Genomic DNA, 21,354 nt, shown 5'->3' with positions numbered 1-21,354 from the left:
AATTGCAAAATGCAACTTGCGGCTTTGTCTCCTCCACTCTACCATCATTAGGCTGTAGATATCTTTCCTCAGCTTGTGAAAGTTTTGTGAAAAGCGCTGTCTTGATATCCCCGATTTCTGGTTAAACAGTCCAAGGTGACCCCAGCATTTAACTAAATACAACAGAGTATTGGGCCTCTCCTGAAAGTTTAAAGGAAGATCCACAGAAACAGGCACTTATCTGTATGTTTCCCGATAGAGTGGAGCTTTAGGGACTGAAATATGTGGCTTGTTTCTGTTAGGTTTCTTACTTCATTCTGAGAGTTCAGAGCCTAACTATCCTGATTTCCATAAGGAGTAAGAAAGAAGTGATAAAGTGATGTAGGTCAATTATTTCTCAGTAAAACTGGAGAAAAAATTCTGGCATACCCAGTAGCAAAAGGAAAGAAAGAAAGAGAAAAAAAAGAAGGAAAATAAAAGAAGTAAAGGTAAGAAAGGGCAGCGCACCAAAAGCAAGTCTGGAGACCTCATGAGCCCTGCTGTCAAGAGTTGTCTTTTTTTTTTTTTTAATTTTTTTAAAGATTTTGTTTATTTGACAGACAGAGATCACAAATAGGCAGAGAGGAAGGCAGACAGAGAGAGGAGAAAGCAGGCTCCCCGCGGAGCAGAAAGCCCAATATGGGACTCGATCACAGGACTCTGGGATCATAACCTGAGCCAAAGGAAGGGGCTTTAACCCACTGAGCCACCCATGAGCCCTGTCAAGGGTTCTCTTAGTTGGAATCCCAGGACCGAGACCTTTCCGTCGCAGGAAGGTTGCGGCTTACACACTCACTAGCTGTCACAGCGCAGAAAAAAAGTGCAAAGCTGCAAGCCTTTACCTATCCAAATTCACCGACATGAACAGGTCAGGTTAGGCCTCCGCACTACTGCCGCAAAGACACCCGGAAAAATGTGGTTACCATGGCCACTTCAGAAGCCTCCCGGAAAGCCCGCTTTTACGCATGTGTATACAGCAAGCACCGCCCAAACGAGTCCCCTAGCTCCGTAATCTGCTAGTCACTCCTGAGTGCATTCGGCGCTCGCCTCTCTGCCCTTGCGCCTGCGTACAACGCCTTCTACCCGTCGCTGCGGCCCCGATCGGGAAGTGTCAACACGGAGCTGGGTTCTCCAGTCTTCACCGATACCACTCACAGCTGATCCCGGAACCCCTAGCCAGGCCCGGGCCCAGCCGCCATGACGAACGGTGAGAGCCAATACCCAGAGTGGAGAATGGGAGTAAAGGACGAGGAGAAACGTGGCGGGCGGGGCCGGGACTGACGTGGCCATTCTCCCCGCCCCCTCCCAGCCCAGCCCCACCTTGGCCTTTCAGTGCCCCAACCCTTGTTCCCCAAACCCTTGTTCCCCAAACCCTTCCGCGGTTCCCCGGTCCAGTGCCCATCTAGAAATACCAGTGCCTTTCGTCTCCACACTCTACACGAGTCATCAGTCCTTAGGAAGAGAAAGTCTGTGCTTTCTCTTCCCCCTTCCTAAAAGTTCGTCCTAGCCCTTGCAAGACTTCTGGGCAGGGTAGTCCCAGTTGAACTATTGCTTTTGCACCAGGGAAGAGAGAGGATCCTCCTCTCAGCCCCTAGGTTTTCATACTTTCGGACTGTAGCTTCGTTGGGAGGACCAAAAAAATCCCAGAGAGTGTCAAGCCTCACACTTTTTGGAGGCGAATGTAGACCTTTAAACAAAGTTCTTGTTTTGAAAAAAATGCCAGAAAGCTTTTTCTTGTTTGATTCTCAAGTCCTGCCTGAGAGTGATCCCATCTGGAGATCCTGGTTAGTGTTGCAGGGGTTGAGTTTAGACACTGCCTTTTCTAAACGATGTGGCAGTTGCAACCCTGTTTATCCGACCTAATTTTCCAGACGCCTTTAGACACTTTATAGACATGATTGCCGAATTCCAGGGAGGTGCAGGAAGCAGGACTTTTATGGTTTTTAGAGTCAGCTTTACAGGAAAGAAGAGAAGGCCTCCTAGTATGATTTGAGGGGCATAGGAAGGTATTTCTTAGAAGTACCTTTTCCATAAGCCTGGCAGTAAATTTTGGCATTGTCTGCAAGAACTTATGAAAGTAAAAGAATATATTAAACTGTCATTCATCATAAGAATTGCATGTATGTGTTAATTTACTGGACCCTTTCTTATGTGACAGCTGGCTAGGAGATAGTTTTACTGGAGAGAGGGAGATAGAATGATGCGGAACTGGCAGCTACTGATTATGTAAAATAGCCTTTTGAAGCTTCCTGGGCAAGTCACAGGTCTGAAGTTACTAAGCACAGTACCAGAAGGAACATCACTGGAGGAAGAAATCATCTGAGCCAGGAAATAAGAAAGCAGTCTGATATGTAATAATCACTGAGTAAATTTTAGTTACCTTCCCTCCTTTTATGTCTGAATTTTTAAAAAATTTTAATTAATTAATTAATTAATTTGCAGTTAGGTGCTTCACTGTGCTTACATGTACAAGAAATAGCTTGTTTTACATATGCAAGAAAAAGAAGTGATTGTTCAACACTTTTTTCCACAATTGTTCTATGTTGATACCTCCGATACTTTTTTTTTAACAAGAACCTGTTATTCTAGCTGAAATTTGGTTTGTAAGTAGAATATTGTGCATGAGGTGTAAGATAAGCATAGGAAAATTGTAGTTTTATGAACTCTAACTCTTGCTATTTCCAATAAAGCTTTAGTTTTTGCCTTAACATATTCTTCAACAAAGGCAGATTTGAGAGACTTGGCTAAACATCTGGCTCTCCTTTATCACATGAGTGACTGATAATAGCAACATGGGTACTTTCCTCAGCTCAGGCTCCAAGGATTCTTACGCCTCTCTCAAACTTTTACCAACACTGACCATTTCTGGGAGACTGATTTGTGATGCACTCTTCTCAGGACTTATAGCTCTTGAAAGGGTAGGAGAGGGTGCAGTGAAATCTAAGGGGGTTGTCTCCAAGCAATTTGGGGAACAATAAAGTGACTTTGTTAGTCCCAGGATTTTGGCTCAATCTTGTCAAGTGTTGGCATTGCTAGTTGATTTTAGCATCTTGATATTATATCATTCTCTTCTCTTTGGAGTTTTCAAATGGGATCACCTGTCGCAAGCTAGACTTGTACCAAAGGTGTATATGTGTTTTTTTTTCTTTCTGTAACAGTGTACTCCTTGGATGGGATTCTGGTGTTTGGTTTGCTCTTTGTTTGCACCTGTGCTTACTTCAAGAAGGTACCTCGTCTCAAAACCTGGCTGCTATCAGAGAAGAAGGGAGTTTGGGGTGTGTTTTACAAAGGTATAATCATCCCTGGACAGTGGGGTGCTTCTAAGTGTAGGGGGGAGGGGGATTGGCCTGCAGTGTGTTTGGTTCCACTTTTACATAAGTTTATTTTAGCATCAAGGTAATTTTAATATTCTCCGTGGGGTAAAAGCATCTAAATAAAAGCAGTTTACACTGGCCTAGAACTGTTGGAATTTCTTCCCAATGAAAAGTTTTCCTGCTTTCAGAAAAGAATATATTGGAGTCTCTTTTAAGACTGAGTTCATTGGGGCGCCTGGGTGGCTCAGTTGTTGGGCATCTGCCTCCAGCTCAGGCCATGATCCCAGCCTCCTGGGATTGAGGCTCCCTGCTTGGCAGGAACCCTGCTTCTCCCTCTCCCACTCCCCCGCTTCTGTTCTCTCTCTCTCTCTCTCTCTCTCTCTCTCGTGTCTCTCTCTATCAAATAAATAAATAAAATCTTAAAAAAAAAAAAAGACTGAGTTCATTAACTCAGATGCTTTTTTTACTTTTTACTTTTTATTAAGGGTATATCCTACCTACCTACATCTTTTTTCAAAATAGAACAAAATAAAAACTACAAAAAATACAAAATAAAAACAGTGTATTCACCTAGAATCTGCGGCTTATGGCTAGTATTTAAATGCATCCTTGGGTGGGTTCTTGAGAACCTTGATAGGTGTCTTCATCGTGACTAGAGATTTCAAAATACCACCTTGAAAATGAGGACTTAGATGAAAGGCAGGGTGTGATTTCTTTTCTCTTTTTACTTTTGTCTGCCAGCCGCTGTGATTGGAACCAGGCTGCACGCTGCTGTGGCAATCGCCTGTGTTGTAATGGCCTTTTACGTCCTGTTTGTAAAATGAATTCCAAAGCATCCGTCTCTTCAGCTGCCAACCAAGAGGATGAGAGTGAAGAAACTGTCCGGGGCCTGGGCCCAGCGTAAGAGAGCTCAGCTAAAATCATCAAAGTCCCCAAGATGACACCACAGCATTTGCCCCTACCATATAGGGGGGAAATTCCTCATGGTTACAAACATTATTTATACTTCAGGGGACTCCAGAAGGCCAACTTCTTTGGATCTGTGTGAATCAGTCCTCAGCAGAGAGCATATGATGTCCAGATAAATTACACCCCACAGTGATAAGATTACATACCTCCTGCATAAAAACCTGTCATCTATTCTGTTCTCCAGCTCATCATCAGGATCTTTTCAAACTGAGGCTCAGTATTCACACCTCTTGAGAAGAGAGAGAATTTTCAAGACTTTACTTTTTTTTTTTTTCACTGTTTGATTTGGATTTGGCAAATTGGTGAGGGCGGGGAGGGGTGGTGAGCTGGTGGGGTGGTGGGGGGTGGGGAACAGGAGTTACACAATGCCAAGAAAATTTTTTGGCTTTGGAAATTTCTCTTTCATATACCCATCTGGGAACATAAGAGAGAGAGGCATGGTCCTCACTGCAAAAAGAGGACAGATGAATTAAATGTACTGTGTGCTGGTAGCTCAAGAGTTTTCCAAGAAAATCCGGGCCTACATAAGATTTGGGAATTAACTGTCCATAATGAGACCAAAAAGCGGTAACTTGATAAGGAAAAATGTTCTATTTACCGATACCCCCCAAAGGAGACTTCATCCCATCAAATGGTATATGGAAAATGAATCCACTGTTGCAATTTTCCTAAAGCCTTTTTATATGCTCTGAATTACTGAGTGCTAAATAGTGTTACTCAGTCTTAAATGCCACCACTGGGGAAAAGAGAAAGTATTGAAGAAATAATTTTTAATATATTTGCAGTTAGGGTAAAAGAAATCTAGTATATAATTAATACACTAGTAAGGTCATCTAGTTTAAGAATTTATTGTGATGTTAGATGGATGTTTTGTCATGTTATCCAAGACACAACCTTACTTTGTTTGAGTCTGGATTATTATGGCAATTTTTAATTGATCACTTGTTTTTCTTGGGCAACTCTTAGTTTTCCTCATATTGGAGTACTCTCTACCTAGCTCTTGGAAATTCTTTGTATTACAAGAACATGATAAATTGAAATGAGTGAGAGAAGTTGCTGCTATTCATGGGCATGTTTGGAAAGTTCACAGAGTCCACAAATAAAATGAGGGTGTTTTCTAAAGTTAAGTAAAACAGATGTTTGCAATGGGGATTAATGGGCTTTTCCATGGATATGGCAATTCTTACACAAATCATTTTAGATGACTCAACATTTGAAGGGAAGACTTCTCCATTTAAAAAAAGAGAGTGTTAGTCTAATTATTGTAAAAAGCAGGCATCAACATAGGAACCAATTGAATTGTCCATTCCAGTAAAACTTGACTGTGGACAAATCAGTTGTGGTTGACCCCTGTGTGGCAGGAAATTGTCTTTTGTCTTTTCTCCGAAGAAAAGCTGCTAGAAAGTTTAGGTTCTGAAATAAGCCAGTTTAGTGGTTTGAGAGTTTCTAGAGGTGTAAAAAGTCCTCAAGTAAACACTACATGTCTAATCATCTCAGAATTGTGGCTTTTTTGTCTCCAAGAATTGGCCGACAGGGTAAATCAATTTCAATGATTAATATGTTTTCCATTGTCTCTTCTGAGGATCTTTGACACGAGGGAAAGGACATCTATTAGAACAGAAAAAAAGAGTTACACCTTGTAGGTGTGTTTGGGACCTGTTGGCCAGCAGGAAGGTTACTCCCTGGAAATACAGGTTCAGCATGTTTTGCACTTGTTATTTTGTAGCTTTAATGACTTGTTTTCCAATAGGGCTAATGTCTCTAAGCTCAGTGAGGAGAGCTGCTTCGGATTTTAAACCCATTTCATTTCACAGTTCTAGGCCTTGAAACCAATTTTTACAGCCTCCCGGGTGGGTCATCTTGACATAAATTGTTATATTTTGAGATGTTTTCCTAAGAGAATGTACCAAAAAGTGCACAGAATGAAGGCAACTTACAGCAAGAAACAAATACACAGCTTATTTCATTTCTTGCCTTTATGTAAGCAGAGAAGTAGAAGGCTGTTTAACTCATTGCTTTGGTTGATGTGTCATATGTTTTTTGAGTGAAAATTGTAGAAGTTGTTCCTCTGAGGGAATGTTTTGGGGTGGAAGAAGGGGGAAAGTGATATTGCCTCAGATTCAAACTGGCATTACCGTAAGCTCTGAATGCCAGGGTGGAATGAAGTCAGCCTTTTATAGTTAAAATACAAATTTTTATTCACCATTATCTGCACAAATCCTTGAAAATAAAATTTCTTTCCCTACAATTTTTGTCCATTTTATTTGTCACATGATGAATTCATTGAACGTTGTTCAATACTCCCCTTGGTTCTACCCAAGTATACCCTTTTAGTTTACATTAGTGAATATCATTATTCCAGTTGACCCCTTGTGATGGTCACCAAATATATGATGTAGTTTATAATTTGTGAAGGTGCAGTTTTTTTCCTTTGAGGGAGCTAATACATGTATCAGCTCATATATATAAATATATACATTACATATATATACATATATATATGGATAAGTTTTGAAGCATGTTAAATAAGACAATACATTTTATCTACCACTGCTATTAAAAGACAAATATTATGTTATTACCAGCCATAAACATTCAAATGAGGTAATCAGGTTAACCAGCCATGGCATATAAATGGATAGTATCCCCCTATTTGTTTATTCTAAATGTATGGTGGAACTGGCAGTTACAAATTATAAATTCACAAAATTCTGATTTATCCTACCCACACACATACCTTTTTCATTGAAGAAGGAGAAAGAAGGAACTGAGACATTAAAAGTGTGTTCCCCAGTATGAATGGACCTAATTCGCATTATATAAACACTACTTTTTTTTCACTACTTATTCTGAAGTTTGAAAGTTAGACATGCTGTAATGGATGTGAAAGTTAAGTGAAGGTTCAGCAATATGAATGCCATAGATAGCGTCAAGTTCCCGGTAACAAGGGGGCTCTTGTAAATGCCAGGGATATGCCTTCTTACTTTTACTCATTTCACAGTATCCTGACTCCCAAGACATTGGATTTAAACAATCTATTCCCACCTTTCTCTTTGCTAAAGTGGTGTTTTCCTTCTCCCCGGGGGGGAAGTAGCTCTTGGAGAAGCTGATACTGGTTAGTGACCAGGATTTGCCTTTCCACGGGAAAGCATTATGTCACCTATAAACCCTCTACACTGAATCATCTTATATTCAGAACCTGAATCAAAGACTTGGGTCAAAGACCAAAGGAAAGCTACATATACGGATATAAGCATGTACCTGCACAAAGATCTTAAGACCATCACAATTTAGTATGGTGGGAACTTGTCCAGTTTTTCTCGGGGAGCCGGGTTCCCCTCCGGGCCACGCGGGGGCAGCAAAGCGCACACCGAGGGAAAGGCTAAGCTCAGTGGTTCCTCCCATAATCCTCCGAGGCCGGAGGGGGGCGGAGAGATTTAAAAGAGGGTGAGAGTTCCGGTTCCTTCCCGGAGGGAGCACGGCTTGGGGACCGGGTGGGCTGTGAGTTTTTACGGTGCTGCGTGGATGGCGCGTGTGGGCTGAGTGAATGGACGCGCGAATGCGTGAGTGTGCGCTTGAGGCGTGCAAGACGAGTGTGAGCGCCCTTCCCTGAGCCCCTCCCCCCGCCTACACCTTGATCTTATTTGATCGGGTTGAGACCGTAGCCCCGCCGGGCCAACCCGAGATGAAAAGCTCTCCTCCTGCGAAGCCCCGTCCTCGGGGCTGTGTGCAGCGAGGCCCCTTGGGCGGCGGCAACGCCGCGGTCCCGGAGCTGGTCTTAACGGGGCCCGGCGCTCAGAAGTGATGAATTGATCAGATAGACGAGGCCGGGCTTGTCTCGGGCCGCTGATTATCGAGGCGATTCTGATCTGAGCGCGGCCCCGGAGCGTGATCGCCCGTGGCTTTGGGGCTAAACGTTAAAAGGCGGTGGCGGGGCCCGGCGCTGGGGGCTGAGGCGGGGGTGAAGGAGCTATCGCCCGACCTTCCCGGGAGCGGGAAGGCCACGGACGCCTTGTTTGGTGCTGCAGTGCTTTTCCCTAGTCCCTTTCCTTTTTTCCTTTAGGCCCGACGTGTGATGACTCTTTGTATGGTACTAACACTGGTGGCCCCCTGTACAGTATATGTCGCTTAAGGTTATACATATATATATCTCCATAAGGGAACTTGGAGAGCTTATAAAAAGATTCCGGGGACACCCCCCCCCCCCGATTTACTAAATTAGAATTATTAAGGAGGTCCACGAGTCTATATTTTTAAGACTCGGGTTACGGGTCACGATAATACATTTTTTAATACTCAGTATCGACCTGTATGAGATGATTAGCTAGAGAGTCACCCCTCTCTGTTCTCTAATGAGAACTGAAACTTGATATTGCCACTTAGCAGCAAATGTTCTGAATAGGTTGGAGTATCTCTGTGGAAGAGGAGCCGCGATAGTTCAATGGACCTTAAGGACCCTGTACCTGAGTAACAGGAAGAAATTCATATCCGAATTATTCAACAATGCATATGTTGTCCAAACTTAGAAATGAGAATTTACCCTACAATGTTCTGAAAGTTCTGCCATTTCTTGTCCAATCTAACAGCAGGTTCCCCTGAGTGACTTAAAATTTTTTTTTTTTTTTTTTTAAAAGATTTTATTTATTTATTTGTCAGAGAGAGAGCGAGCGAGATTGAGCACAGGCAGAGTGGAAGGCAGAGTCAGAGGGAGAAGCAGGCTCCCTGCGGAGCAAGGAGCCCGATGTGGGACTTGATCCCAGGACGCTGGGATCATGACCTGAGCCGAAGGCAGCTGCTTAACCAACTGAGCCACCCAGGCGTCCCGTGACTTAAAATTTTAGAAACCACATTAATGTGGTTAATGTTTTTAGATAACCTTCAAACCCAAGCACCAGGTTGTTGAACCACATTTATAATAATCAGGGGATGTATTTCACAGCATAAACTGACAAAAGGGAATTGACTCCCAGGCAAAAAGACAGCAGAATTAGAGAATGAACAGTAGCAAGGAGCCAGGTCTAGGAAGATGGAACCCTTATGGAAAAGTAGAGCCCAGCAGATGACTAAATCCGGAAGGTCTGAAATACGTTAAGTGTGACCTCAGCGTAAATGTTAATGCTACACAGAGTTACCAGAATTGTGGTGTGGTAAGCTCATTAAGAGAATGGGCTATATCCCTGACACTTAGCTCAGTGGCTGAGATACAAGTTTGCCAGAAATGTTGATATATCTATGTTTGGAATGAGCCCAGTTTACAAAATATAAATACCTGTCCCCTGCCAAAAACAGTGTTTTCTTTTTCTTTTTCTTAAAGTAGACTCCATACCCAGCCTTATGTGGGGCCTGAACTCATGACCCCAAGACCCAAGACCCAAGCTGAGATTAACAGATAATTAATCAACTGAGCCTTGAAGGCACCCCATATGCTGTTTTGTTCTAGATCCTTAGCTTTTCAGCAAGATGACTTAACAAATTGCAAAAATGTCCAATAGGACTAGTTTCTAAAGTTGGGAAACTTCCCTCCCACATTTTAAGAGCTGTCAAGTAGCAACTCTTTAGTCCATGGGTAACACACTTCAGGCTTCATCCAGCACAAATCTATTTAATGGAGATGGGCAGCAGATGTTCCACTATGATTAATTAGTCCAGGGGCCTGTTAACATTAGGTAGAGAAGAAGCCACCATCAGTCTTTCGGGAGTAGCCTCCATTGGTGGCTGCAGTGTGAGGGGACACTGTGGAGAAAAGAGAACAGGAGGTAGGCTGTGAATTTCAAATCCTTTGCCTTTTCTGGGAACCTGTAATCACCCACACATTTCTGGGTGCTGTGGAGAAGGTTCTTTAGTAGGTGGGGAAACTGACCTATAGAGAGGACTAATGGGAGACAGCTGTAGGTCTTCCACTCCCAGGTTTCTGCCCTTTCCTACAATTTAGTCCCTTAGAACTAAGCCTGTTAAAAGCTCTGAAAAATGGAATTCATTTCCTAGCTTTTAGGCAGTATGTCCTCTGGTATTAGTCTAATAATGTGCCAGCTTAGTCACTACTACTCCAAGACCTTCAGTTATCCCTGAAGTTCCCTAATGACCAATCACCTCAACTCCCTGATTCCTGGGTCAATTTAAAAAAATTCTGGTACCACCCATCTGCCCATCCAGTCTTCTAACCCTTACCTATGGATCCCTGGATGCTGTGGATAGACTCCTTCTTAGGGTTGATCCAGTATCTGATGTTAGACCGGGAAGTGATGGAAGGTGGTGGAGGAGGGGGTAAAAGTTCTCCAGGGAATTGGGTCTTGATGATTCTAGAAGATGGTATGGGGAAGAACAGGGGAGAGTGAAATCAATCAGAAGAAAGGTGAGGAGGGAATAAGAGTTGCATGCAGCCTCAAAAATAATGCAGCCAAAGGCCCTTTTTGCCCTCTAGGAATTAACTGAAGATTTTGTTTGTTTATACAGATGAGCACAGTGCTGGAGGATCTCTATTCCTTTTAGTAAATAAAAATACAGAAATTGCATTATAGATATAGATGTAAAAAGCACAGGAATGGGTCTACAAATGAGTATCTACTGATTATTTCTATTTCCCAGATGACGATTTACCTTACAAGACTGGATGGCATTGTCCTTAGGGTGGAGAGGCTCTGCCTCCACCACTTACCCATGGGTATCCTGGGTAGTCTCCTGGTGTAAGAGTATCTCACTTTTGTTCTTGAATGTCCCTGTGTGGTGGTTGTACAAGGCTGCTAAGCGAAAATCCAGGTCATCCTTTGGTATCTACAGAGGAAGTCAGTCACCTCAGGGTTAGCTTGCTACCTCTACCCCAACTCTAGTCAGGTTCTCTTGGGCCCTACTTTTTCCCCAGAAGCAGAATGAACCCCTTTGGGGCCTGAGGTCCACGAACTCCTTACATACCAAGGACATTTTAACTCTTGTCAATATAGAATTATGTCATGCTTAGGTCTAATGAGGGGTGAGCTCTCACAGGAGCTATGGACATCTTATTGTCCTTCACTTGGGCTTACTGTGCCTTACCTCATTTCTGGTTATAATCAGAAGAGTGAAAAGTCTGGTGAGAAAATGATTTGCTCCAGATAATCAACTGGACAAAACACAAGCCTTCCAACTTCCCAAAGGCCAGATAAATTAGTGTTAGGTTTTAGATTTGGTAGGACCTTGGACTGGGGACAAAGTAAAGATGCTGATGCCATGAAGGACAGATGACCTTTCAAAAAAGAGATTCATGAGTCTTACGCAGATGTAAAGAGAACTAGCATTTCAATGCTATAGGTACCTCAGGATCAAAAAAATAAACATCCCGCCTCATGGAGGTGATTGTGGGAGTTGAGCTGAGCCGACTCCAGGGTTCCTGTTGCTGAGCAAGGTGAGCTGGGTTCTTATATGGCAGTTTCTGCAAGAGAGACCACACGCAGGACCTGGTTACAGGAGGCCTTGCTGATGTGATAGTTTCAGTGACATCCATCTCCTTATTCCAGCCTATTTTAACTGAACCTCAGGGGGATATCTTCAAAGGGAAGAACGATACGAAGCAAAACTCCCAGGCGCTTGATGCTCCTAAGTTTTCAACCTTAGAACTGACAGAAGTAGGCCAGGAATACAGGCAAAGGGGTGGAGTGGGCCGGGGTCAAGAGTGTGGAAAAGATAAGAAAGACGATGATCTCAGGTTTAGACATACTGAGTTTGAAGAAAAGATACGTTGTCCAAATGCAGTCAACAGGTGGAAAATGGGAAGTGTGAAACTCGGAGCTCGGAACAAGTAACAGGGGTATGGAGGTCATCTACATGAAGTAGTGGCTGATGCCTCCAAAAAGAGGGGTGTCCAAAAGGGCTCATGATTGCACAATATTATAATGGGGAGAAGGGAGGAGAGAGGATGCTAAGGTAGTCAGAGTCAAAAGAATCGGGAGAGTGCAGTGTCTAAGCAGGAAGAGAAAAAGATTGCAGTAAGCAGGGATGGGTCATTGTGGCTGCAGAAGTGTCATAGAAAAAGTACACTGAATAGTCAGTCTTCTAAATAGAACCGGATAAGCAAGAATGTGAAAAGCATGTAACTGATTTTGCCATTTAATGTAAAAATGCCATATTGTTCACTATACTCTAGTACCTAGCACCGCAACCCAATACTTGGTGTTCAAAAACTAAATACTGTTTGAATAATGACTGCGAGTACAGTTTCAACTTAGTTGAGATCAAATTCAACCTATCCTGTGTTGGAACCCCCTTCCCTTTATATAGGGCAGTGCTGTGTAACTCAGGTCAGTTAGACATTAATTGGATAGTATGTATCAGACAGTGTGCTTTCACCAAAAAAGATTACAAATGAAACAAGGAAACTACAAATATATGATGCAGGCATAGGCAGTTCTCCCATTCCTTAAAGACTACATAAGCCTCAAATGTCCTCATTCAGCAGAAGAATGAGACTGTCTTTCATTGAGAAAGTAAAGACTGTCAAGCATGAATACCATCCGCACATCCAGTGTCCTTCCATCTCAAAGAAAGGGGTGTACCTTTAACTCAAGGATAACCCTTATGAATGGAAAAGTTAGTCCATTCAAATGGAAGCAAAAAAAAAAAAAAAAAAAAGAGCTAGGTAGCAATACTCAGACAAAATAAACTTTAGAACAAATACTGTAGCAAGAGTCAAATAAGGGCATTTCATAGTGATAGAGGCATCAATCCAATAAGAGGATATCATAATTGTGAATAGCTATTCACCCCAAATAGAAGCACCTAAATACATAAAGCAAATATAAATAGACATAAAGGAAGAACTGACAGTAATATACCAATACTAGGGGACTTTAATATCCACTTGCATCAATGGATAAACCATCCAGACAGAAAAATCAAGAAGGAATTGATTGCTTTGAACAATACATTAGATCAGATGGACACAACAGATATATACATTCCATCCAAAGCACCAGAATACACATTCTTTTCCAGAATACGTGGAACATTGTCTAGGAGAGATCACATGTCAGACCACAAAACAAGTCTCAATAAATTTAAGAAGACTGAAATCACATCAAGCAACTTTTCCAACCACAATGGTATGAAACCAGAAATCAATTAGGAGAAAAAAACCCTGGAAAACAAAAACACACGGAGGTTAGACAACATGCTACTGAGCAACCAATGGGTCAACCAAGAAATCTGAGGAAATAGAGAAATACAGAGAAAATGAAAATGAAAACACAACTGTCTGTCCTAAGTCTTAGAGTTCTAAGAGGAAATTTTATAGTGATACAGGTCTACCTCAAGAAACAAGAAAAATCTCAAACAATCTAATCTTATATCTAAAGAAACTAGAAAAAAAGAACAAACAAAGCCTAATGAAGAGTCAACAAAGTCAGTAGAAGGAAGTAGATAATAAAGATCTGAGCAGAAATAAATGAAAGACTCCACACAAACACACATATACAAAGATCCAGGAAACCAAATGAAACCAAGAGCTGGTTCTTGGAAAACATAAAACTGATAAACCTTTACCTCAACTTATCAGGAAAAAGAGAGAGCGAGAGAGAGTGCTCAAGGAATTAAATAAAATTAGAAATGAAGGAGAAATAATAACCAACATCACAGAAACACAAAGAATTATAACAAAATACTATGAAAATTATATGCCAACAAATTGGACAATCTAGAAAAATGGATAAATTCCTGGAAACATAGAATCTTCCAAAACTAAATCAAGAACAGATAGAAAATTTGAACAGACCAATTACTAGTAACAAAATTGAGATGGTAATTCACAAAACTCCCAACAAACAAAAGTGCAGGACCAGATAGCTTCACAAACAAATTCTACCAAACATTTAAGGAAGACTTAATACCTATTGTTTTCAAACTATTCCAAAAAATAGAAGAGGAAGGATAAAAATATTATCATCTCAATAGATGCAGAAAAAGTATTTGACAAAATACAACATCTGTTTATTATTAAAAATCGCAATAAGTAGGTTTAGAGGGAATGTATCTCAACATGATAAAGGTAAATATGAAAATCCACAGTTAACATTAATTTCAATGGTGACAACTGAAAGATTTTCTTCCAAGTTCAGGAACAAAACAAGGATGCCCACAATCACCACTTTTATTCAACATAGTATTGGAAGTCTTAGCTACAGAAACCAGACAGGAAAAAGGAGTAAAAGGTCTCCAAATTGTTAAGAAAGAAGTAAAACCCTCACTATTTGCACACGATACAATATTATATATAGAAACCCCCATAAAATACCAAAAAACTGTTACAGTTAATAAATGAATTCCCTAAAGTTACAGAATACAAAATTAATATAAAGAAATCTGTTGGGGCGCCTGGGTGGCTCAGTGGGTAAGCCTCTGCCTTTGGCTCAGGTCATGATCTCAGGATCCTGGGATTGAGCTTCCCCCCCACCCCCCCGCCTGCCTCTCTGCCTACTTGTGATCTCTGTGTGTCAAATAAATAAAATCAAATCTTAAAAAAAGAAAAGAAAAGAATCATATTTACAATTGCACCAAAAATAATAAAAAATCTAGGAATAAATTTAACCAAGGCAGTGAAAGACTGAAAATTATAAGACACTGATGAAAGAATTGAAGACAGCACAAATGGAAAGATATATCATGCTCATGGATTGGAAAAATTAATGTTGTTAAAATGTCCATACTACCGGAAACAATCTACAGATTCAGTGCAATCCTCATCAAAATGCCAATAGCATTTTTCACAGGACTAGAAAAAAATAATCTTAAAATTAATGGAATCACAAAAGATTCTGAATATCAAAGCAATTTTGAGAAAGAACAAAGCTGGAGGTACCACAATCCTAGATTTCAAGATATACTACAAAGTTATAGTAATCAAAATAATATGTTATGTGGGGCATCTGGCTGACTTGCTTGGAAAAGCATGCATCTCTTGATTTGGGGGTCATGAGCTTGACCCCTACATTGGGTGTAGAGATAGCTAAAACAAATACATAAACTTAAAAAAAAACCCAAAAACCAATACAGTACTGGCACAAAATGAGAAACATAGAACAGTGGAATAGGATAGAGAGCCAAGAAATAAATCCATGCTTACTTATATGGTCAATTAATCTACGAAAATGGGTGCAAGAATATACAATGAGGAAAAGACAGCTTCTTTGATAAATGGTGCTGGGAAAACTGGGCAGCTACATGCAAAACAATGAAACTGGCCACTATCTTACACTATACACAAAAATAAAATGAAAGTGGATTAAAAACCTAAATGTGAGAACTGAAACTATAAAGATTCTAAAAGAAAACACAGGCAGTAATTTCTTAAGACGTTAGCCTTATCAACATATTTATGGATATATCTTCTCAGGGAAGGGAAACAAAAGCAAAAATAAACTATTGGGATTACACCAAAATAAAAAGTTCTCACACCAAGAAAGCCATCAACAAAATGAAAAGACAATCTAGTGAAATGAAGAAGATATTTGCAAATGCTATATCTGATAAGGAATTAGTATCCAAAATACATCAAGAACTTCTACAACTCAACACCAAAAACCCCAATCTGATTAAAAAATGGGCAGAGGACCTGCGTTGACATTTTTCCAAAGAGGACATAGAAATGGCTGACAGACACATGAAAAGATGCTCAACATCACTGATCATCAGGGAAATGCAAACCAAAACCACAATGAAATATCACCTCACACCAGTCAGAATGGCTAGTATCAAAAAGACAAGAAATAACAAGTGTTGGTGGAGATGTAGAGAAAAGGGAACATGTAAATTGGTGCAGCCATTGGGGAAACAGTATAGAGGCTCCTGAAAAAATTAAAAATAGAAATGCCACATGATCCAGTAATTCCACTACTAGGTATTTGCCTAAAGAAAATGAAAACACTAATTCAAAAAGACATATGTACTATATTTACTGCAGCATTATTTACAGTAGCCAAGATATGAAAGCAACAAAAGTACCCATTGATAGATGAATGGATTAAGAAAATGTGATATCTCTATATATCTATATATAGCTTCATTCTTTATCTGTTTATCTATCTATCTATACACAATGGAATATTACTCAGCCATAAAAAAGGAAAATCTTGCCATTTTCAACAACATGGATGGAGGTAGAGGGTATTTGGCTAAGTGAAATAACACAAATAGAGTCTGATAATGTATTATTTCACTTATATGTGGAGCCTGAAAAGCAAAGCAAAACAAACAAAAGCAGAAACAGACCCATAAATGCAGAAAACAAACAGTTGCCAGAAGGAGGGTGGGTGGAGATATGGGTGAAATAGGGGAAGAAATTAAGAGATACAAACTTCCAGTAAGTCATGGGCATGAAAGGTGCAGCATAGGAGAGAGTGTCAATGCTACTGTCATAACGTCGTATGGTGACACGTGTTGACTACACTTACTGTGGTGAACACTGAGTAATTTATAGGATTGTCAGATAGCTATGTTGTACACCTGAAATGAAGAGAACACTGAAAGTCAACTATACTTCCAAACTAATAAGAAAAAAAGAATAACCTTTCTTCCTTGAACCTAGCCTTTCCCTGTGCTTCAGAGACCGGCTCCATCCTGGTGTCCATCCCCTATACCCAGCTTCTCTCTCATTTCTTTATCACTGCCTAGCTACCACTCTTTCACCTTGCCTGCAGATCTAGACTTCTTCAAGAGTCAACATTTACTATCTTCACTTCGTCCCTCTTTCCATGCCCTCTTTAGCCACCACAGCCTGGCCTCCTTCTCAAGCAAGCCCTGAAACTACTCTTGTTGGTGACCAATGCTCTTTATCTTTAACTAGGTTAGGTGGGTCCTTTCCAGACGTCTGCATTTTTCTGGCACCATGATTCTGATTCTCTCAAATGTTTTCTCCATGCTCTGTGGGTCCAGCTCTTCCTGGCTGTCCTCCTGCCTCTACCTGTTACTGCTCAACCCCCTTGTCAGCTCTACTTTCTCCCTCTGCCCCCTTAGACATGCCTTCTTCAGGGGTTTCGTTTCTGTTTTTCATATTCTCCCCTTCACTGGATGAGTTCATTCCGTCCTCTGGGTTAAATCACCACATGGGTACTGTGGCTTCTAGATATATATTTTCAACCTAGAATTCTCAACCATGTTGCCCACTATTCATCTTCACTTAAATGTCCCACGGGCACCACAAAAGCAACATCTACATAACTGATCTGCACATCTTTCTCTCCAAACCTGCTTCCCCTGGATGACTCATTCAGTAAATGGTATCAATTAAGCCTTCGGACACCTAAGAGCTATCCTAGACTTCCCTTCTTGTGGGCCCATATCCAGCCACAAAGTTACATCAGTCTTACCCTTGGCAACTTTTTCACATCTGTGCCTCATTGTCATCCCCTGATTTAGACCTGTTATTCTTCCTGGAGACTGCTGCCTTCTGAGGCTCTTTCCTCCTTGCTAATTCTTCTTGTCCCCACTCCCATTCTATCCAAACTACACCGCTTTGTTTTCTAAAACACCCATTGATCGTGTCACTCTAGTGCTTAAAATCCTGATGTGATTCCCCAGAACCTCCAGGATGGAATCCTAGCTCACAAGCAGCGTTGGTGGTATAGTGGTGAGCATAGCTGCCTTCCTAGCTCATAAGCATCGTGTACACAGCACACCCAGTCCAAGTAGGTGACTCCAGCTCCTGCTCTCTCCCCTCCTCCATCTCACATTGATGCTCCAGCCACTCTGGACTCTTTGGCCCCAAGCAGGCCATCTTTCTCTCCTTTCCATGGACGTGCACCTGCTGCCCCCGTGCCTTTAATGTCTGGTTCTTCTTTGCTTTTTTCTAATTCACATTCCACCTTCTCCCTCACCCTAGTCCAGCTCACTCATATTTGGGTGTGAAAACTCACCTGTTCTGAGCAGCTTTCTTTAAGCTTCCAGTTCTCCTAACACAAAATATGACACAGAGTATAACTCATGTGCTGTTGTGCGAGCATTTTCGCTGCTGCTGTTGTCAGCTTTTCTACTAGTTTCTCTAAAGCAGGAGCCATATTTCACTCACCTACACATCCTCAGTGTTGAGCAGAATGCCAGCGTATAGTAAATGATAAATGTTGAATAAACGAAAGGAAGCTCCTTGATTCTGTTATCAAGCCACAACTACTATCGAATTAATCTTACTTTGAACCATTTCAAGCTTTCCAAATACTTCTGCCAGAAAAAGATTATTTAAATTTCTCAAATCACTGACACACATACAAAAACACATTCCAGCATTAACCAAAAGACAGAGATGGTGTGAGGGCAGATGTACAAAGCATGGCCTGGTGGCTTCCAGAGCATTCTCTCCCACTCCATATCTCATATCTCTTCAGAGAACAGGTTTCCAAACAGAGCAAAGGGTGGCTTGGTGGGACCTGGGCCTGATTATCCACATTATACCAAGCACTGCTTTGGGCAACGAAAGCCCCTTGTTCCTCCGGGCTAGAGCTCTACTTCCCTCTCCTCAAAAGCATCTCTGAAACGTTAGCAGATCTGAACGTGGAGCCAAGAGGCAGGCAGAAAACAAACTTCTCCGGTACCTTACTCAGTGTCCTCACCAGAGTGCTTTAAGTTACCATCCCTGCCCATCACACCAACAGAAAGAAGAGTGCCATCGCCCTTGGTGGGAATCTACGCAAGAAATCACAGTACCTTGGAAGCCCGGAGTTTTCTCAGGTAGGTCTCATCGTTATCCAACGTAGGGTGCTGGAAAGGGTCTCGGGTGAAAGGCATGGTAAAATGCGGAGTGAGAAGCTGGTGTGAAGGATGGAAAGCCCGCGCAGCCGCACACAACGCACGCGGAGGATCCCGGTTCCCAATTGTTTGGAACGCCCACTTTCGGTTGCCAGGCAACTCTCCCGCCATCTGTGACTGAGGTGCATTCCCTTCGAGGAGGGCGCCACCTGGCGGTCCGGAGCGGGAGAACCCTCCGGAGGAAGCTCTGCGGAAGGCAGAGGGGAAAGCGCCACCGAGCGTACCGGGGAGCCCTGCATTTGCACTTGGGAGCCTTAGTTGAAAAACGTCGGCATCCCGCCTTGCAAAAGACTTCAGTTAAGTAAAGAAGTCCTGAAAGATGACCCAGGAATTTCCTTCTCCCTCACATCTAACGAAAGAATTTTTCAAAGCAATGAGAGAATGAAGATGTTAAGAGACGGAAGAGCCCAAGTGTCGTGCTTGGAAAATTTCAGGCTAACGCAAACCCTCCTTGCTTAACCTGAGTTAAGCAAGTCTTAAGGCTTCGCATAGAGCCGGTTGTAAAGGCACGGGTGGATTTGGCGGGATGGAAGTAAGATCTGCAGAAGCGGCTGTTGCAGTAGGTAACATCTACCCGGGCCACTCTTCCGGGGGGCTGTAACTTCTGGAGGTGAGACGGCGCCTCAATCTTCCTTCTATCGCTGCACACAAAGGAGGTGCACAATAAGTATTGTCGAACGCCACGTCTGCAAAATTAGAGATGCTCATAAATGGCCCATGACCCGAAAGAGCAATGGAAAACGTGAATTTGGTGGCGTTGGCCTGTAGGATGTTTCTACTGCGTTCTTTACACGACCCCGGCCCGCCTGTTGGGCCGGTTGCAGACCCCGGGCGCGCGCATTCTCACGCGGCGCGCGCCAGCGGCGGCGGCTGCCATGGCGACCGGCAGGTGAGCGGCAGAGGAGCGCGTGGTCCCTGACCCACCCGCGCGGAGGGAAAGAGGAGGCGGTTGCCAAGGCGACGTGGGTAGGAGGAGAAGAGGAAGGAGGGAGGAGGAAGGATGGGCGGCCTCGGCGTAGCCGCAGGGAGGTGACTGAAGCGAGCCCAGCCCCTTGCATCCTCCCGCTGTGAACCTCCCTCCCCTTTTTTTCCGCCTTCTGCCAGCAGTAGCAGCAGCCGCAGCACCTGAGCCGCTGCTGCCGCTCGCGCAGGACAACGCTATGGCTGAGCCGGGGCGCAGCCTCCATCCCTCTGCCAGAGGCAGGGGAAGAACGGAGCGGCGCACACTCCGGCTTCTGCGGCTGCTGCTCTGGGTTGGGACCGCCTTCCAGGTGACCCAGGGAGCGGGACCGGAGCTTCACTCCTGTAAAGAGGTACTGTTTTCCCCGACCTGACCCTACTTTGGTCAGACAATCTTGGATCCTGGCGGAGACCTTGGGGACCCAGGCACAGACAGTTTCAGAGGCCACGGAGTTTAGGTTTCTTTGGGGATGAGGCGGGTGGGGGGGTGGTTGGAGGGTGGGGGGCGGGAAGAGGAGCGGACTGGCGTCATGGAGAGGCCAGCCCACTGGAGGACTCATGAAACAGATCATCCTCACAGTCTGGGCTGCTGAGCTCAGAGGAGAAGGTCCCAGCTCCAAGGAGCCCAGGAAGGACCTGGGTCCCTGGGCTCGGAAATCAAGGAAGAAGACATGGATGGTTTTCCAGCTGCAATGAAATACCTTAAAGTAGTTGAAAACAAAAGATTATGTACAGAGGGGCAAATTGGAAAGTGAGAGGGAAGAGCGGGGTAAGAAAGGTGTTAGGAAGGCCGAGGAAAGTAGGGGAGAAAAGCGGTCATCCTTGTGGTTTTATTATGGTTTCAAATAAGTGTGAAGTTGGGAGATGTGACAGGGGGACTGAAGGAACCCATCACCTTTCTCCCCCTCTCCTCCTTAAACATCCAGTTACCTTGCGGGCTGCTAAGTGCTTTGCCTTCCCCAGTGTGCTTTGTTTAGTGTACCTGACAGCCCACGAACCCCTCTGACAAGACTTTGAGTCTGTAATATCTCGCTTTCCGCCAGTCTCTACTTTCCTTCTATGGACTTCTGCTGACATATGTCACAAGTCTTTTTCAAGGTGTTTCTAAAAGGTTGCCTGCACAATTCAGACGATAGGCAGTGAATGTCTTCCCACTGAAAATCCTTTGAGCATTCTTTTTGGAGGAATACAAAGGTATTAAGTAGTAACAAAACTCAGTAGTTTCTATAGGTTTGAAATACCATTATTTGGTTGTTCTCTGGGTAAGCTTTTTTAACCATATGGCAGAGACATCAACAAGAACTGCACTGGGGAAGGTAAAATAGGAGTTGTT

The 21,354-nt window shown here is 42.9% G+C and overlaps 3 protein-coding genes and 1 non-coding gene across 7 annotated transcripts in view; 3 read left to right on the top strand and 1 right to left on the bottom strand.

Moving 5' to 3' along the window:
- The first annotated feature begins 1,067 nt into the window (after positions 1-1,067).
- TMEM167B (transmembrane protein 167B) lies at positions 1,068-6,546 on the top strand. The gene is made up of 3 exons (XM_032303301.1): positions 1,068-1,225; positions 3,177-3,308; positions 4,074-6,546. The coding sequence occupies exons 1-3, from the start codon at positions 1,216-1,218 to the stop codon at positions 4,154-4,156; spliced, it is 225 nt and encodes a 74-aa protein (XP_032159192.1). The 5' UTR covers positions 1,068-1,215; the 3' UTR covers positions 4,157-6,546.
- Positions 6,547-7,763: 1,217 nt separating this feature from the next.
- On the top strand, positions 7,764-8,174 carry LOC116568416. The gene has a single exon (XR_004276621.1).
- A 1,709-nt stretch (positions 8,175-9,883) lies between these two features.
- C10H1orf194 (chromosome 10 C1orf194 homolog) lies at positions 9,884-19,154 on the bottom strand. Its single transcript, XM_032303299.1, has 5 exons — positions 18,960-19,154; positions 11,590-11,706; positions 10,957-11,072; positions 10,470-10,600; positions 9,884-10,034 (listed from the first exon to the last, which is right to left on the bottom strand). Exons 1-5 carry the CDS (start codon positions 19,038-19,040, stop codon positions 9,964-9,966), a joined length of 516 nt encoding a protein of 171 aa, XP_032159190.1. The 5' UTR covers positions 19,041-19,154; the 3' UTR covers positions 9,884-9,963.
- An 860-nt stretch (positions 19,155-20,014) lies between these two features.
- The window catches only part of KIAA1324 (KIAA1324 ortholog), a 70,194-nt gene continuing 68,854 nt past the window's right edge, over positions 20,015-21,354 (top strand). The window contains exon 1 of one of the 4 annotated variants that reach the window (XM_032303282.1): positions 20,015-20,374. In XM_032303282.1, the coding sequence (XP_032159173.1) occupies positions 20,222-20,374 (153 nt within the window). In that variant the 5' untranslated portion in view covers positions 20,015-20,221. The remainder of the gene's footprint in view (positions 20,375-21,354) is intronic. The other 3 variants (XM_032303283.1, XM_032303285.1, XM_032303284.1) reach the window with 3 other exon arrangements.

Source organism: Mustela erminea, chromosome 10 (assembly GCF_009829155.1).
Source record: "Mustela erminea isolate mMusErm1 chromosome 10, mMusErm1.Pri, whole genome shotgun sequence".
Taxonomy (NCBI): domain Eukaryota; kingdom Metazoa; phylum Chordata; class Mammalia; order Carnivora; family Mustelidae; genus Mustela; species Mustela erminea.
The sequence above is the reverse complement of the archived record's forward strand: the minus strand, read 5'-3'. Positions and strand labels throughout refer to the sequence as shown.